The 13,034-nt window shown below is 50.5% G+C and overlaps 1 protein-coding gene and 1 long non-coding RNA gene across 3 annotated transcripts in view; one reads left to right on the top strand and one right to left on the bottom strand.

The window, feature by feature from the left end:
- Positions 1 to 13,034, top strand: part of LOC112470941 — a 43,108-nt gene that overhangs the window by 18,403 nt on the left and 11,671 nt on the right. The window lies entirely within an intron of this gene.
- Positions 6,472 to 13,034, bottom strand: part of MYL9 (myosin light chain 9) — a 7,237-nt gene continuing 674 nt past the window's right edge. Inside the window, exons 1-4 of one of the 2 annotated variants that reach the window (XM_025039692.1) lie at positions 10,616 to 10,686; positions 10,215 to 10,424; positions 8,097 to 8,258; positions 7,009 to 7,181 (exon numbers count right to left, since the gene is read on the bottom strand). In XM_025039692.1, the coding sequence (XP_024895460.1) occupies positions 7,009 to 7,181; positions 8,097 to 8,258; positions 10,215 to 10,398 (519 nt within the window). In that variant the 5' untranslated portion in view covers positions 10,399 to 10,424; positions 10,616 to 10,686. Of the gene's footprint in view, positions 7,182 to 8,096; positions 8,259 to 10,214; positions 10,425 to 10,615; positions 10,687 to 13,034 lie in introns of those variants that run through there. The other variant, XM_006921779.3, reaches the window with a different exon arrangement.

The following is a 13,034-nucleotide window of genomic DNA, read 5'->3' as shown; positions in this document are numbered from 1 at the left end:
TGACCCCTTGAGGTGGGATCTTAACATCTTAGAACTGGGGGGACCTTGGAGGTCCTCAAGAGGCAGCTGGCATTAGGAAAGCAGACTAGGCTGGGATTTGTTCCAAATTGGTTGGGCGACCTTGTGCTTGCCACTGGCCCTCTCTGGGCCATGACTGAGACACTGAAGTTCCCTTTAGTTGTCACGTTCTGTCATATAAGTTCACCTTTTTCGTTTTACATATGTGGACACTGAGGCCCAGAGAGGCACAGGGATTTGCCCATATAATTTTATAGCCAGAGGAATTCTTTAAAAGACCCTTTTCCTGGTCAGTGACATGGAAAGTGCGAGGCCCTGGAGCCAGACTGCCTGGCATGTAGTAAATGCTCATAGTAATTAGTATAGTGAGTGTGAGCCGTTATTTTATTAAGCAGTATCATACACAGCGATTAAATGTGGGTCTTACTAATTGTGTGACCTTGACTTGAGTAAGTCATTTGACTTTCTTGCCTCACTTTCCTTAAGTGTGAATTGGGTTAATAATAGCTCCTCTTTATGGGGGACTTGTAAGAATAAAATGCGAGTATCCTAGAGCTTGGCAGGTGGCCCATAGTAAGTGCCCAATAAAAATGAAAGTCTGTCCCTGATCGAAATCTTCCAGTGGTTCCCACAGCATTTATAGTCCTGTGCACACTCTCCCAGTGTCCTAGAACCACTCCACTTCATGCCAAGTTCACGTTCGCTTAGCGTTTGAGTTTTTTAACCCTTGTTGTTACCCCCTGATTTCAGCTTAAACGTCGCCTCTTCGGCGAGGCTGTCCTTGACCACTCTGGACTGGTTGCCCCCTCACCGCACATTATCTGTTTCCTGCATCACGCTTCACCTAGTTTGTAGTGGTTGATTTCGTGGTTTATTGTCTCTCTCTCCCATGCTGGATGGTAAACTGTCCCCCGCCCCACACTTTGGAATCCCCTAACACCTCAGACCTCCCATAACAGGCCCTGGATAGATGCATGTTGGTACCTGGTACCCAGTTTCTAGGCGAGTCCCCTCACCTGCATCCCCATTGCTCTTTCTTGGGCAAATCTGATCCAGATTTGCTTCAACCCTTCAAAGACTCCTTGGTGGTCTGGGACAGAGAGGAGGAAAATCCTAATGCTTTCTCCTGGCCTCGAAGGCTTTTTAGATCTGTCTCTGCATTTCTGTCTTCACCCTGCCCCACACTCACGCACCGAGACTGTGGGCAAGGTCCCTTCTTCTGTTTTGACTTTCTTCTTCATCAGTTAAGATGACCAGGTTTCCTTCTGAAGTTCACATAAACCTCAGTCACTTATTGTGAACTCACTCACCGTACATCTGACTTTGTGGGGATTTATCCATCAGGCAAGACCCCATTAATTTCAGTTACTCTTTTAAGTCTCACTCGGTTTTCCCATTCCAGGCAGCCCCCACCTCCTCCTCTCCCACCCTTTCCCCATCGTGACACTGCCATCATCCATGTGTTTCCAGTCCCCACGTCCAGTCCCCCGCCCCCTACGAATCCCCTCTAAAATGTTTTCTTTGGGTCCTCAGATAATTTATAAACATTCCCTTGACCGATCCTATGCTGCTTTTAAAATCCTGTGCTTGTTTAAAAATTACATTTAAGTCGGCGATAGCTCTCATTCTGTTTCCTCCTCCTCCACACACACGTTTTTAACATTGAGCCACGGTGAGCGTTTAGTTCACTGCATCACAGTGCTGCATGGGATTCCACAGCGTGCATCCATCACAGTTCACTTATTTATTCTCTTCACGACAACCTCTTAGGTTCCCTCCAGCGCCCTGCGACCGTCAGTGCCACCGCAGTAAACATGTTGTCCTGCCCCTTCGGGACCTGTGCACAGCTGCTCGGGGTTATGTCTCCAGTGGAGGCCTGTGCCATAGGTGTTGGCATCTGTCCCCCATCACCCCGTGTGTGAAGGTTCCCCTTCCTCTCCGTTTTTGCCAGTGTTTGGTGTTATCCATCTCTCTAATGTCTGACAATCTGACAAGTTTCAAGTGTTCTCGTTTCTAATCTGCTCTCTGAGCACCAGAGGTTGCTATATTGTACTTGTTAGATAGTTGACATTTCCCTTTTTGTGAATCTCCTCTATATACTTTGCTCGTTGCCCATTAAAGTCTCAAACTTCTTGTAATATTTTAAATATTAAGTCCTTGTTTCATTTTAATACAGTGAAAATTCACCCTTTTTAAAAAATGAGTTTTAGCAAACATCTACTGTCATACAATTACCACCACAATCGAACTATAGAACAGCTCCATCCCCCCGCCCCTTCCCCGCCAAAGTTCCCTCATGAGCATTTTATACTCTGTCTCTTCTGGCTCCTAGCACCTGGCAGTCACTGAGATGTTTTTCTACTCTATAATTTTGCCATACCCAGACTGTCATATAAATGGAATCATAGAATATATAGCCTGTGGAATCTGCATTCTTTTAGCATAATGCCTTTTTAATATACTCATATTATGTGCCAGCAGGCAGTTGGTCCCTTTTCGTTGACGGATAGCATTCCATTGGATGAATGTACCACAGTTTGTTTATTTACTGTGAAGGGTGTTGGAACCTATGAGGTTGTTTCCAAAGCAGTCCCTTTGTTTTTGATGTATTTGACAGTTTTGAGCAGTACTGGTCAGGTATTTTGTAGAAAGGCTGAGAGTCATGTCTAACTTCTCGAACATTATGCTTTTCGAGTTTTGGCAGACATCCCAAGTGTGATGCTCAGTGGACTTATCTGCCACAGTCAAACTGTTGTCTGTGAAGGGGGGATCTCATGGATTTTAAGGCATACATTTTTCTGGTCCCTGGTGTGAATTTCAAGCATCAATAAAACTTTACCTTCACTGACTATGTTTCTCCCCCCATTCTATGTCTCTCTCCATCTCTCTCTCTCTGCCCCCTCTCCCCATCTCCCCTTCCCTCTCATTCCCTCTTTCCTGCCTTTCCTTCCCTCTGTCCCTCCGTCTCTCCTTCCTCTCTCTTCTTCCTTCTCTCCTTCTCCCTCTCTTCCTCCTCCTCTCTGTCTCCTTCCCTCTGTTTTCTGACTCAGAGTTTTGGTTTTAGTTTTTGGCCAAGCTATTTCCCACTGCTGGCAGCAGTGATTGACAATTGGTTTTATAGTCTGTTTGTTGATTTCTATCAGGCAGTCGGGATCTGTTCTCTATCCAGCGGGAGATGAGAGAGAATCGGATGTTAGTCTTTTTTTAATAGTTTGCTTGCTTATTTGTGAGCTCAGATCAATTAGGAAAATGTTGAGAAAAGCAGAAGTCGGAACGCACTGAAAGAACAGCCCACTGAGACAGGGGCCAGTGGGTTTTTGTGTTTCTTGATATACTTTGCCACATGGCTGAGGTTGTAGAACCGAAGCTGAAAGTTTCCAGTGTATCTCTTTGAGTCTGAAATATTTTCCCACCTTCACAGTGTGCTAATTAGTAAGTGAAACAGCTCTTAAATTTAAGGAAGTTTGTTTTGATTGGTTTATCGGAGCTAATGAGGTTTACAGAAATATAAGAAAATATAGAAACTTCCAGAAAAGAAAGAAATAGAAGTTCTAATAGTTTAAATGTGCTAGCTTTTGAAGAGGAAAAAAAAATGAAAAGAGAGGGTTTTTTTGACTAGTTACTATTTAACAGCTTTACTGACGTATAATGTACATACCATAAAATTCACCCATTTAAAGTGTACAATTCAGTTAATTTTAGTATATTTAAAGATTTGCGCAGCCATCAGCATTATCTAATTTCACTCGCCATCTGCACCCTCCCTACTTCAGCTGTAGGCCAACATTCATCTACCTTATTCTTTATAGATTAGCCTATTTTGGATATTTCATATAAATAGAATCATACAATATATGGTCTTTTGTTACGGACTTCTTTCACACAGCGTGATGTTTTCGAGGTGTATCTGTGTCCTAGGATGAATCAGTACTTCATTCTTTTTGCTGCTGAATAATATTCCAGTGCCTGGATCTGCCATATTCACTTATCCACTCATCAGCTGATGGACATCTGGTTGCTTCTATTTTTTGGCTATTTTGAATGCTGCTATGAACATTTATAGTTTTACAAGTTTTCGTGTGGATGTGTATCTTCATTTTCTTGGGTACATACCTAGGAGTAGAATTGCTGGGACATGTGGGAACTCTATGTTTCACATCTTGAGGGACCGTCAGACTATTTTCCAAAACAGCTGCACCATTTTGCATTTCCTCCAACAGTGTATGAGGGTTCTAATTTCCCACTTCCTCTCCAACGCTCGTTATCATTGCCATCCGTTTCTCAATGTCAAATGATGTTGAGCATCTTTGATTATTGGCTGTTTGTGTATCTTCTTTGGAGAAATGTCTATTCATATTTTTTGCCTATTTTTAAATTGGGTTATTTCTCTTTTTAGAGTTTGTGAGAGTTATTTATATATGTCTCATCAGATACATGATTTGCAAATATTTTATTTTCACTTTCTTCACGTGAGTCATTCTTCAGATTTTCTCGTTTCTTATACTTCCACTCATATTTTCAAATTGCTTGTGTTCTCTTTTTTACCCTTGGAGTTAATTAAAACTTTATACCTCATTAGCAATTATTTATATTACATAATCTGTTGAAATGACCAGTGTGATTTCTGTCCCCTAATCGAATCCTGACTGATACAAGTGTGTCCTCGTGTCTGCAGTTTGCTTGACCTGTTTGTGAGATCGATCCGCGTCGATGCATGGAGCTGAGGTTCATGCATGGAGCTGTGGTTCGTTGTTGTTTCTTCGTCTACTCTGTTGGTGGGCAGATCGGGTTGTTTCCAGGATGGGACTATTACGGTGGCACTGCTGGGAGCATCTTGGCACTTGTCTTTTGGTGAACTTGCGTCCACATTCCTGTTGGGTATGTACATACCCTAGGAGAGGAATTGCTGAGTCCTGGGGTAGATGTCTGTTCAGCTTTAGCAGATACTGCCAAAGTTTTCCAAAGTGGTTGTACCTGTTTACACCCCACCCCCTGCAGTGTGTGAGAATTCTGGGTGCTCCCCATTCCCTCCCTCACCGTTACTTGGCATGGAGAGATATTTTTTGTTTTAGCCCCTTCCGTGTCACCTCCATTTATTGAGTTCCTCCTTTCCCCGCTGATCTAACATCTTTGTCATAGAACAAGTTCACAAATGTGCGAGTGTTTTGGATTCTCGATTTCATTGATCAGTTTGTTTATCCCTCCACCAACGTTCCTAACCATGTCCCTGCCTTCTTCCATGAAGGCCTTTGGTGCCACAGTGACCCTGGTGTTGGATATACGTGGCCAGTGCTCTGGGCTTCCCTCAGGGCTGGCTGCAGTGAGTGGGTTACCAGGCTCAGCGCTGGGTTGAGCTGAGGGTTGCTCAGGGCCCATAGTCTAGGGCCAGGGTCAAAGGTATGGTCCGGACTGAGTCTAGGATAGTATTTGGGGCCAGATTGGACCTTGTTTGGAGCCAGCTCTATCTGGAGTTGAGATCAATAACTAATGGAGCAAGAGGAGTTTCAGGGGGCTCTGACCTCGGCCTGGCTGGGAGGGGCCTGTCGCTGAGGTAGGGGCAGAGGCCTGTGGGAGGTTAGGGCCTCCTGGGCCGGTGCAGGGTCCCCTTAGTGATTAGCACTTCCTTGGTGCTGACCTTAGACCTTTGCTGTGTGCTGTTGCTGACTGGCTCTGGGTAACCTTGAGAAGGCAGCAGGACCAAGCTGGGTCCAGCACCTGCTCCCTGACCTTTCCTGGGATTAGACAGAATGTGTCCAGTCCTGGCCGGAGCCCCATGGAGGGTCTCCCGCCCTTCCTCTGCTGTACACACACTGGGTGACCTCACGCAGTCCCTGCCCCTCTTGGCTCTCTGTTCAACCAATATTTCTGTTCCTCTAATGCGCCAGGCACTGTTGTCAGTGTCCCCATCATTCAAATTAACAGGGACCCCAGCTCTGCCCACCTTGTGTGCACATGGAATGTAAAAAGCTGTGGCCCGCTTCACTGCTGATCATGTCGCCGAGTTGACCGTCCAGCTGTAGATGACACAGCCCAGAGCACCTGGGGCTGCTGGGAGCTGACCTCAGCAGTCTGTTAAATTGGTTCATTCCTACCTCCACTCCTGACCTACTGGGACATGCCCTTCCCACTGTTCCCAAAGCCTGCCTTTCTCCAGGAGCACCGACATGACCCTGGAGATCCAGGCTCTAGTCCTGAAGGCTGTGTAACCTCGACCCCTGCCCCTGTAGAGGCCCAGAACCCCCCACCAGAATTTGCTGTGGTAATTCCCATGGGTCCTCCCCACTGCCCTCTCCTTCAGCACCTCTGTCCACTCCTTACTGCTGGACTGGTCTCGGCCGAACCCTGGAAGGGGAAAGAGGACCAGGCAGCCACTAGGGATGGAGGAGAGGGTGGGAGGGTATTTGAGGCTTAGGGGAGCCCTTATTTCACCAACCACAGACACGCAGACCCAAAGCAGTGCTCAGTCTTCTATTAGACACTCGGCCTCCCCTGAGACAAGCTCCAGCCTACATGCATCTTCTGGAGGGGAGGGGTCTGGCATCCTGTCCTCTGAGAAGGGGCCCTGGTGAGGTTCTTGTGCTTGTGGCAGTGGTTGGGAAAGGGCTTTCATGCCCTGCATGGGGTGCACGTGAAGTGCTGTCCCAAGGCAGAACACAGGGCCCTTCCTGTGGGGACAGCCCTGGGATGGGCAGGCAATAGCTGTGGCCTGGGCTTTCGTGGGGCCTTCCCTGGGTGCCTTCAGGCCCAGCCCCCTAAGTGATCCTTTCTTGGAGGGTCACAGTGGACACACCTGCCTCACGTTGGCTGTGTGACCCTTGCCTGGCACTGTGCTCTCTTGGCCCATTTCTTCCACTGGGAGCTGAGCCCCTAACCCCTCAGAGGGACAGTCCCCTTAGAACGTCCCGTGGGCACAGAGCTGGTACAGACAGCGTGTGTGGGGAGCAGGTGACTGGGACAGGGGCTTGGGCTTGGGGGGATCAGGGGGTGGAGCTAGTCGTCTTTGTCCTTGGCACCATGTTTGAGGATGCGGGTGAACTCCACGTAGTTGAAGTTGCCTTTCTTATCAATGGGTGCCTCACGGTACATCTCGTCCACTTCCTCGTCTGTGAAGCGGTCGCCCATGGTGGTGAGCAGCTCCCGAAGATGGTCCTCGTGGATAAAACCTGGGGGCGGGGCCAAGGTCTGTGAGATGGGCTGGACTGGGCCAGGACAGGCCAACATTCCTCATCCCTCAGCCCCCCACCTGTTCTTGAAGACCTTGTGGCGGGTGAGGGAGCCAGGAAAGGACACAGCCCTAGCCTCCGGTCAGTCTGAGCTCGCCAGGGCCCCAGAAGGAAGAGTTCTGTATGGGACTGTCTGTGAGGTGTTTCTGTGGGGAGCTTGGGGCTGTGTGTGTGTGTGTGTGTGTGTGTGTGTGTGTGGGAGGGGGGGCTGGATGTGTCCTGCTTTAATAAAAGCATGAACCCCAGAGTTCTAGGGCCGATTTGAATGCCGATCCTACTTCTTCCTAGCTTTGTAACTTTGGGCGAATTACTTACCCTCTCTGCCTATTTGAACTGGAAAACAGGGATGAAAATATTGCCAATCTGGTAGGGGACTGTGAAGGTTGTCAGGAAAATGTTCTGAGCGTACTTAGGCCTGTGGCCCCCGAGAAACTACTTAATTACTGCCAGCATCACTGGCCTGTGCCTGGGAAAAACTAGTTATGGGACAGAAGTCATTTGGAAGATCTGAGGATGGGGGCTAGTTTCTGTACTTTGTTGGCCTTAAGGGCCTGAAACGATTTGACTTCTGGAAAGGTCTAAAGCAGAGGCAGAATATGTTGGACCAACAGATAAACTCAAGAAGTGGGAGGCCTTGGTGGATGTGGACTGCTTGGGTCTAGCACTTGGGGGAGAGAACAAGGAAGCAGCATCTTTCACAGTTCTGGCACCAGTCACCGGCAGATGGGTGATTTGTTCTGGCTGATGGGGGCAGAGGCCCTGGAGTCCCGGGCCTGGCCCCACTTGTATACATGGGGACGCCTTAAGTAGGGTGCTTAGTGCTGGCCCTGTCCAGACCTCCAGGAGGCTGCTGACCTGAGGCCTCTTCATCAAAGCAGGCGAAGGCGTTGCGGATCACGTCCTCAGGGTCCGTGCCATTCAGCTTCTCCCCAAACATGGTCAGGAACATGGTGAAGTTGATGGGCCCCGGGGCCTCGCTCATCATGCCCTCCAGGTACTCATCCGTGGGGTTCTTTCCTGTAGTGGGCGAGGCATTCGTGCCTGTTGTCATCCCTCATCCCCTGTCTTCCCCTCCCTTCATAGGCTGGTGTGAGAACCTCTCAGACAAGAGATAGGAAGTTATGTAAACAGTCAAACGGTCGAGCATCTTGCTGGGTGGCCAGCTGTCTGTCTGCTCCCTCCCACTAGCTCTCCCATCTGCCCTGACCAGTTTCCTCCTGGGTATCTGAGATCGTAGTGCTCTCTCAAGCGTAAGAGCCACCATTTGCTGACTGCTCATTGTGTCTGGTGTTCCCCTGCCTTATTGCATTTAACTTACAACACCCTGTGAGGTCAGCATTCTTACCCTGGCTTCACAGATGTGGAACCTGATGCACGGCAGTGAGGCAACTTGTCTAAGGTCACTTAGTGAGTAAGGAGTGGAGCCGGCATTTGAACCCAGGCAGCCCTGGATTCGAGGCAGTTTTGAAAGTGGTTAAATCAGTGAGCTTTGGTGTCACACAGGCCGGGGTTTGAATCCCAGCTCTATGCATCAATTCCTTCCTCCCGCCTCAAAAGGATTATGAAGATGAAGAAGGCAATGGTTGTAAGACGCATATAAGGATCATCACAGCCCTGTGGACTCAATCAACGGCTGGGTTCAAATCCCAGCTGTCCCACTTAGTAGCTGTGTGACCTTGGGCAAATTACTTAACCTCTCAGAGCCTGTTTCCTTTGCTGTAAAGTGGGAATGATAATCACATCTACCCAATAGGATTGTTTCGAGATTTAAGATCTCAAAGATTTAAAATTTAATACCTGCAGAGCTGCTTCTTGTTATTATTTTAGTATTTGCTGTTCTCACTTTTTGACCTGAGGGTGACGTTCTCAACCAGAAGGCCGTGACTGATCAGTAGACCCACTGACAGGAGCTACAAACAAGAGTGCGGGTTTTTCTGGATAGATGCCCAGGGCTGTCATCACGTTTCTGGGGTTTAGAGTCCTGGGTGAAGGGTCCTAACTCATAAATGGGAAGGAGTCTTTGTGCTCATCTCCTCTGAACCTCACTTACGCTGCTGAGGCCCAGAAGGAGCTGTGATGTCAGGACCCACAGCCCCTCCCCTCACCAGGTCTCAGTTTGGTGCCCAAGGTGGGGGCAGTGTCTGATTTCAGCTCTTCTGCCAGACACCCTGGGGGCACACACGAGGACCATGATCACCATTGCACAGGAAGGGAAATGGGCGCCGAGTGGGGCTGCCCAGCTAGGAGGGGCAGTGCCAGGGACTGACTCAGGCCTGTCTGGCCCCAGTGCCTAGAGCTTGATCACCACAGGCTGCCTCCTCTGCTGCCAGGGGCTGCCCCTCTTCCCCAGCCCATGTCTGGCTCAGATGCTCCACCTGGGTGAAAGGGGTGCCAGGAACTGGGCATGACAGGGGTTGTCTGGCCAGCACATGGGGATGGCTGTGAGGGCAGGGCCATAAGCTGGGGTGGTGGGATTTGGAGGCCTGGCCTCTGGGCCTCAGTTTCCCTATCTGAGCAGTAGTGAACTGTACTAGATTCCTGAGCCTTTCAGCCCTAAGATTCTGATTCGGAGAAGTCACTGGAGTCAGAGAAGCTCTGAGAGCCTGGCATGGGTGACCTGTGAAGGAGGGGAGGTGCTCTGGCTTTCTCTCTAGGTCTGTTTCCCTGTCTGTACAATGGAAAGTCTGTGCAGTCAAACTTTCTTAGTTGCTGATTACTGCCTTTGAATGACATGGTACCGGACAGCCCAATCCACACATCTGCCTGAAGCAGTCACATCCAGCACCAAACTGCTCCGCGCCTCAGTTTCCCTATCTGTTAAATGGAGAAAGTAATGGCACCTACTGTGCAGGGTGGGTCCCATGCGTCACTGCACAGGAAGTGCCCCCTAAGTGACGTGCAGCCCCACAGCCTGCTCCAGCTGCAGCCTTTCCCGGGCCCACTTAGACCCCACACACCGCTGTCCCTGCTCACCCAGTGAGGCCAGCATGTCATGCAAGTCCTCCTTGTCAATGAAGCCGTCTCGGTTCTGGTCTATCATGTTGAAGGCCTCCTTAAACTCCTGGATCTGGGACTGGTCAAACATCGCGAAGACATTGGATGTGGCCCGCTGTGGCCGCTTCTTGGTGGTCTTGGCCTTGGCCCGCTTGCTGGACATCTTGGCTTCAGGCGAGTAGGGCTTCCCTGCAGGAAGAGGGTGTGGAGGGAGAGCCTGTGACCCTGGGCCAGGGGACCCTGTCTACCCCAGATCAGCTGTCAATGCCTGGACCTGGTATTCAAGGCCTCCCCCAGGCTTGGGGCTCCTGCCACCCAGCTCATGCAGACACAAGGCCCTTAGACAACTTCCTCTGCCTCTCTTGTGTGAGTTTCCTCACCTGGGAATAGTGACAATGAGGAGGGTCCAGCGTAGGGAAGTACCCACGAAAGCCCTGGAATGGTGCCAGGTACAGAGTAAGCTGTTTTTGCTCTTTGGATAAAACGTTTAGGATTGGGCTCAGTGCCAACCGTTTCTGTGCTTATCTCCTTTAATCCGTAGTAGCATTCACCCACTGTCCATCTCTCTCTCTCTCTCAAGTGACAATGTGGGCCGACGTGTGGGAGGCTCCGAGGCTCCCTGTCTCCCCTCCAGCGGGAAGGAGCGATCAGCGGTCCTGCATTCCTGACTCTCCTCCTCTTCCTCCCCTCTCCCCACCCTTCTGAGCTCCCTGCTGGAGGTTCGGAAAGGCCAGTGGTCTGGACAGTCTCTCCTCCCCGCAGCTGCCCACACTTCACCAGCCCCTAGGTGGGTGGTAGACCTGATTTGGGTCCTGCTCCTGGTTCTCAGTCCTCAGTGCTTATGGGGGCATAAAGGTCCCCCAGGCCGAGACCCCCAGCTTCTTGTCACCCCTGTTTAGACCTGGCCTCCTAGTCTAGCCAGTCTCTCCCATCCCATACAGACCCAGACTTGCACCAGTAACTTTACCCTGGAGCCCTCAAAGGTTTCTGCCACTACCCGGAGCAAGTCTGGGCCCCTCAGCCTGGCATCGAAGCCCCTTCTCTGGCTGACCATGGTACCCCACACTGTGGCCCTCCTGCCATCTGTGATCCTGCCAAGCTGGACCTTTAGCTGTTTCCTAGAAGCCCCCAGACTTTCCTTTTTGGTCTCTCCCCCTGGGATGTCCTTTCTTCTCCAGCTCAGTTCCTGAGACACCCCCTTGAGGAACAGTTTCCCCACTTTTGCTTTGACAATAAGCACTTAAAAGTCTCTCCTTCACAGTCAGGCTGGTGTAAATCCGATTTACACCAAAGCCCACAGTGAGGCAAGTAAATGTTTTAACTATGAGAGTAACAGTGGCCAGTCTGCTGCCTCCATTGTACAGATGGGGAAACTGAGCCCAGCAAGGGGCCCTTTTCCTGAACCGTTGTCATGGTTTGTGGGGACCGTGCCCCTGAAGACCTCGTTCCGTGTGCTCCTCAGCTGGGATAGTGGGCCTGGCTGAGGCCCTAGGACTGCTGTCCCCTTTCCTCTGTCCTGAGCCCCTTGGTCCAGAAATCTGTCCTGAGCCTCCAGAAATCTTTCTCTGCCTGTTTTTCTTTTTCTTTTTTCTTTTTTTTAACCCCATATTGTATGGTTATGAATGCCCCTTGCACTGTCTCCAGAGCTCTATCCCATGATCCTATTCAAGTCATTCTTGGGCTTTGGCCTTTGAGATCTTAAGCCCTGAGCTGTGTCCTGGCCAGCTCCAGCCCTTCCCCAGGGCCACAGCCGCCTATCGTCATGAGACACTGGCTGCCATGTCCCACTCAGCCGACACACCTGGCTTTCTGTGTTTCTCACATGGTCCAGGGTGGGCAGACAAAAGCCCTTCTCACCCAGGATCTGAGCGGGGTGGTGCTGTTGGCAGGGAGTGCCGTCATCCTGTGGTTTAGTGCTTCCCTGAGCTCAGTGTTCTCTAGGAACTTTGACTCATGGCACTCGCAGACGGCAGCTGAGGAGAAGTCCACTGTGATGATCATTCTAGGGCAGCCATGGCCAGGAAGAGGGAGCCATGGCTGGAGACGGGAGTGGCCAGGAGCTCACCCACTGCTCTGGTCCTGGCTGGGCCCCTCGGCCTCCACAGCTACCCCATCCTCACCCTCTTCTGTCAAGGGGCAGTGACATGGCTGAGAGCACTGAACATTACAGTTTTCCATCCCAGCAATCTTGGGAAGCAGGGCAAGGAGGTTAAGAGAACTGAGGCCCGAGAAGGAAAGTGGAGTGCCCATGAGTGCGGCAGAGTCCAATCGGAAGCCAGGACCCCTGGGCTAGGCTTGGGTCAGTGGGTGGCAAATAGCCCTTGGTGTCCTCAAGGCCTGAACACAAGAAAGAAACATCTGTCCCAAGAGGCTCATGGTTGGCCTGTGTCAGCTGAGGGCTCTGTGTGACCAGAGGTAGTTTCTAGGCTGAATTAGGCTTGGCCTTTAACCCTGGAGCCATCACTACCCCCTACTGGGGGTCCCAGACACCAGGGATCAGATGGAGCTGGTATTTGGGCCTGGCTGCAACTAGGTGTTATCTTCCTCCTTTTGGTGCCTGAAATCGCACCCTAACAGCAAAGACAAGGCCTGTGTCCCCCATCATCCTCTGCGTATCTCATGGTCCTCCTGGCTGGCAGTGCCAGATGCCTTGCTCATGAACTCACCGCATCTGAGGCTGAGTGCTCTCTTTCCTGAGAGCAGCCAGAGTCGCTTCGGGGCTGGGGACGGAGTAGGGCCAGAGTTTCCCCAGTCGGGGTCTTGTCCCGCTGAGTCCCCAGGGCCCTTGGCAGACTTTCC

The sequence above is a fragment of the Pteropus alecto genome, unplaced genomic scaffold, assembly GCF_000325575.1.
Source record: "Pteropus alecto unplaced genomic scaffold, ASM32557v1 scaffold45, whole genome shotgun sequence".
In the NCBI taxonomy this organism is placed as follows: Eukaryota; Metazoa; Chordata; class Mammalia; order Chiroptera; family Pteropodidae; genus Pteropus; species Pteropus alecto.
The sequence above is the reverse complement of the archived record's forward strand: the minus strand, read 5'-3'. Positions and strand labels throughout refer to the sequence as shown.